Consider the following 4554-nt stretch of genomic DNA (forward strand, 5'->3'; position numbering starts at 1 on the left):
CGTTTAATAAATTAAACATTTAATGTTATGTGCCAATTTTTATTCTTATTTTACACTCAATCGAATGGAACAGATTACAAGCTGATAAGGAGCATTTGTTTTAAAATTGTGAGTCATTTTTATGTGAAGAAAATGTCTGAGAGAGAATGATTTGAAATAATACTTTTAAAATAAGTTGAGAATAATATCTTCTATATAACTTATAACACCGAGCAGAATAAGATTAATAGTTAGTTGTTACAAACACTTGTTTAAATAAAAATACACATCCCATTGGATGAAATTCCAAAAAATGCATATTACTTTCAACAATAAATGTTTTTATTTGCAATTGATTTTATTCAATTCAGGATTAAAATTGCACAATACTGACTTATTTCTAAAAAATTTAAGATTTCCGAAATTCGCAAATTTTTGAAGTCATAAACAGCTGCATAAAAATGCTCGCAAACTTGAAACTAATTGTCATATAAACTTGAAATCGGATTTAATTTAATTCTGCTCAATATTCTAATAAGTAATAACAATCTACATAGTAAATAATTAACGTGGGTAAATTGCGAAAAAATAACATGTAGTGAAAATAGCAGTTTTTTGATCAAACATGAAGAAGTGAGCTATTACAGTTACTAGTTTTCAATTATCAAATATCTAGCAAACTATTGTTATATACAATTACATAAATTCTGTAGTTTACGTTTTCTTTTAGGTATAAATTTAGATCTATTTCCTAGGGGAAGGGTGAGCAGTAGCTTGCTAGTCTCTTCTTCTGTGCCGCTGCGCATGTGCTATTTACAGCCTAGGTCATCTCAGCAATATCAGGGAACTGTGTATAAGCCCTGTAAATAAATAAATAAATAAATAAATAAATATATATATATATATAGCACACTAAAGACAGAAAGGAAAGGAGANTATATATATAAGTTTATATTGTATATATAAACAATATAAACTTTGCAACAGATATCCGAGCGATAATCATACAGCTATAGTAAAATTTCAAAGCAAATTGCTATTTAAAAATTTTTTCAATTTTCAATGATTTATTTATAAGAGAAATTATGAACATTTTACTCAATTAATCAGCTTGCATACTGTTACGTTAAAACATATACATTTAAACAAAATAAAATATACTGTGTATAACCTGCTGTAATGATTCACCAGTAACGTTACCCTTAACAGCGATGAGAAATATTTATATTGTTCTCTCTTATTGCTAAGCCTACAATGATAACCTCTAAGAATATCCTCCAACTTAAATTATTTAAGATCAGGACGTGTCTTTAAAACAAAAATAATAAAATTTAAGTTTGAAAATTGAAGCATATTTGATTAAAAGTGATAAAACTAAATTAATAAATGTCAAGCACACTTACAGAATTTCGAATAGACTTTCGATTGTCAACACACACGCCATTTGCCGGCTCGCATGGAACTCTGGGAAGTGAGCTACTTAATATGAAGTGTACTTTAAACAACCTTAAAACAAGCTTAGGTATAAATAAAATGACTTCATATACTTCAATAAATACCTCACTCTCTTTAGTTGAAATAAGGTAAAAAAATTTTATACCACAAAAATACCTCTTTTCTTGCAAGTGTCAGAAAATCAACCTGGTATACCTTGAAAATCGCCTAACAGCCTGGTTGATTTGAAGTTGATTTGAAACAACCTCAAAATAAGCTGAAGTATATATAAAACAACCTTGTACACCTTAATTACAACCTTTACGAGATATAATTTTTATTGCTGTTTTCTCAGCAACCTTAAATATACCTCAAATATACCTCAAATCAACCTTAATACCTCAAAAATACCTCAAATCAACCTTAAATATACCTTAAATTTTCGTAAGGGTTCGGATCATCCTCAGGGATGTTTCCCAGACCGTTGCCGATAGCCCATTGTGCAGCTCTAGTGCGACGTAAATGAACTACAACTTGGATCAGTCTGCGTAGGGACCGAAGGTATGCGGTATTGGTTCTCGTTAAACTGTTCTATTGTAAAGTGCTCGACTTCGCGTGCAGGTCGTCGGGGCTACCATCCTACAGAGGATCAAAACTGCTGCAGACGATCAAAATTGTGATGGAATGTCTTCGGATCATCTTCAGGGATGCTTCCCAGACCGTCGCCATTGGCCCATTGTGCAGCTCTAGTGCGACGTAAATGAACTACAGCAACAACATATTGTTAACTGTGACGGCTAGGGAACCGTGGAAGTCCGGGGTGGAGGGATCGAGGTTTAGGTCGAAGGCCGAATGTAGGAAGACCAAACAGCACCACGTTCCTGCTCGGAAGGATACTTGCAGATGAATAGAACCGATAACCACGGCAAACATCCTGCTGTCCGGTACTTAAGGAGTGGATATTTTGCCATAGCGGTTGTTGCAGAGTCTGAGACCTCATCCCGATACTCCGTTTTCCCCGGTGACGCCCACCCTCAGGAGGAGATGATTGCATTCGACAGTTTAAGTTTTTAATTGTTTTAATAACTACTTTAAAATGATTTTACGAATAACCTTTTTCTGGAGTTTATTTGTTTATTGATAGATTGTTAACTTTTTCTATTAAAAAAGTATGCCCCAGTGCAATAGTGTTTTATTTGACATCTTCCAGTTTATCACTAAACAATAATTGGGGACCCGTGAATGAATACGTGCATTGTTGTTTCTACAAGCTGCATATAGGAAGCTGTACTATTTGGTGGATTGCGAAGGAATGTTGACATTTTTCAAGTTTTAAAAATTTTGGTATCAGAAAAAACCACTGTGAGTGCAAATTTCCTGTTGGACTTTTGGATATTTTGGATTAATGCAAGAAATGCCCGAGTCTACGGAAACTGCTGATCCAGAAATTACTCGTATCGCTGTTAAGCCGCCACATTTTTGGAGAGCTAACCCAGAGATGTGGTTCCGGCAAATTGAAAGTCAGTTCACGCTTGCTGGAGTGACAACAGAGTCAACGAAATTTCACCACGTAGTTTCTGCTTTGCAACCGGAGGAACTAGCGATTATCAGCGATATTATTATCAGTCCACCTGTACATGAGCATTTCATCGCACTGAAAGAAAGAATGCGAACTCAATATGCTGAATCTGAAGCACAGCGTTTAAGGGATTTAATTTCGGGAGTGCAACTCGGCGACCGCCGTCCTTCAAGACTGCTTCTGGAAATTCGGAATAATGCCGGTGCATGAATGAACGATGAGCTTCTTAAATCTTTATTTTTGCAGAGGTTGCCCTACTAATGTTCAGCAGATTTTGGCGATTTCCAACGATAACCTAGACAAGCTGGCAGAGATGGCTGATGGTATTATGGCTACGACAACTAGTTGACAGTCAGTCAGCACAGTTGCGGGTTCGACGGATCATTCAGATTTGTGGTTTATATTGACAGAGATCACAGCTCGTCTCTCACGGCTGGAAGCTCGTACAAGTGACCGGTCAAGAATATCTAGTCAGAAACGTTCTATTAGCCGAAGCTGACAGACTGCGAATTTGCAGTTCTGCTGGTATCATAAAAAATTCCAGTAACGAGCGACAAAATGCCGACCTCCATGTTCGTTGCAGCCGGAAAGCTGTCGAGGCCGTCATTCTGTCAAATGCGTGACGGCGAAGCGATGATTCAGTGGCTTTATCTGACAGACAAGTCTTCATCCTCACGTATCTCGTCGATACGGGAGCGGACGTCTCTGTTATACCTCGTGCTGCCTATGCATCTAGTGACCATACTGCGCAGATGAAATTGTTCTCAGCAAACGGGACGACCATTCCAACGTTTGGCCAACGCCTGTAGAAATTAGACCTGGGACACAGAAGAGAGTTCACCTGGACTTTTATATCATAGGTGCCGTGCCCCATCAAATTATCGGAGCTGACTTCTTACGCAATTTTGGGCTATTAGTCGATATCAAAAATGCTGCAGTAATTGATCCCTTGACCAAGTTTCAAACAAGAGGTACCCGGTATGCTGGGATTTCTTCAACGGTAAAAGTAATTTTAGAGAGCTCTAAATTCTACCATTTGTTGTCAGAGTTTTCTGCTCTGATTAGGTCAGATGTCACAAAAGGACCGCCTATTTTTTCGAAACCTGGACGTTTTTCGCCGGTAAAGATGAAAGCTGCAAAACAAGAGTTCGAATTTCTGGTAGCATCAGGGGTTTGACAGTCTTCCAAAAGCTGTTGGGCAAGTCCGTTACACATGGTTCTAAAAAAGAATGGCGACTGGCGACCATGTGGTGATTTTCGTCGTCTATTGGCGTGACCGTGCCAAATAGATACCCTGTACCCCACATACAAGATTGTTTTCAGGTTTTGGAAGGTAAAAGGGTATTTTCTACGTTGGACCTGGAAAAAACATATCCGATTCCAGTGCGCACGGAAGACGTGCGAAAAATTGTGCTAACAACCCCGTTTGGATTGTTCGAGTTTTTGTATATACCTTTTGGATTATCAAATGCTGCAACAACTTTCCAGCGGTTTATCCATTAAGTTATAGGTGAGTTTGATTTCTGTGATATATATATATATATATATATATATATAATACA

The 4554-nt window shown here is 37.2% G+C and overlaps 1 protein-coding gene across 1 annotated transcript; it reads left to right on the forward strand.

Annotated features, from left to right (window-relative positions):
* The first annotated feature begins 2818 nt into the window (after positions 1 to 2818).
* LOC139425436 (uncharacterized) lies at positions 2819 to 3202 on the forward strand. Its single transcript, XM_071180321.1, has one exon. The coding sequence runs from the start codon at positions 2819 to 2821 to the stop codon at positions 3200 to 3202; it is 384 nt and encodes a 127-aa protein (XP_071036422.1).
* Positions 3203 to 4554: the final 1352 nt, after the last annotated feature.

Source organism: Parasteatoda tepidariorum, chromosome 4 (assembly GCF_043381705.1).
Source record: "Parasteatoda tepidariorum isolate YZ-2023 chromosome 4, CAS_Ptep_4.0, whole genome shotgun sequence".
Lineage (NCBI taxonomy): Eukaryota > Metazoa > Arthropoda > Arachnida > Araneae > Theridiidae > Parasteatoda > Parasteatoda tepidariorum.

Bases quoted from the DNA above. Each gene is read 5' to 3' on its own strand.
- LOC139425436 (XM_071180321.1), top strand. From the start codon at position 2,819: ATGCAAGAAATGCCCGAGTCTACGGAAACTGCTGATCCAGAAATTACT.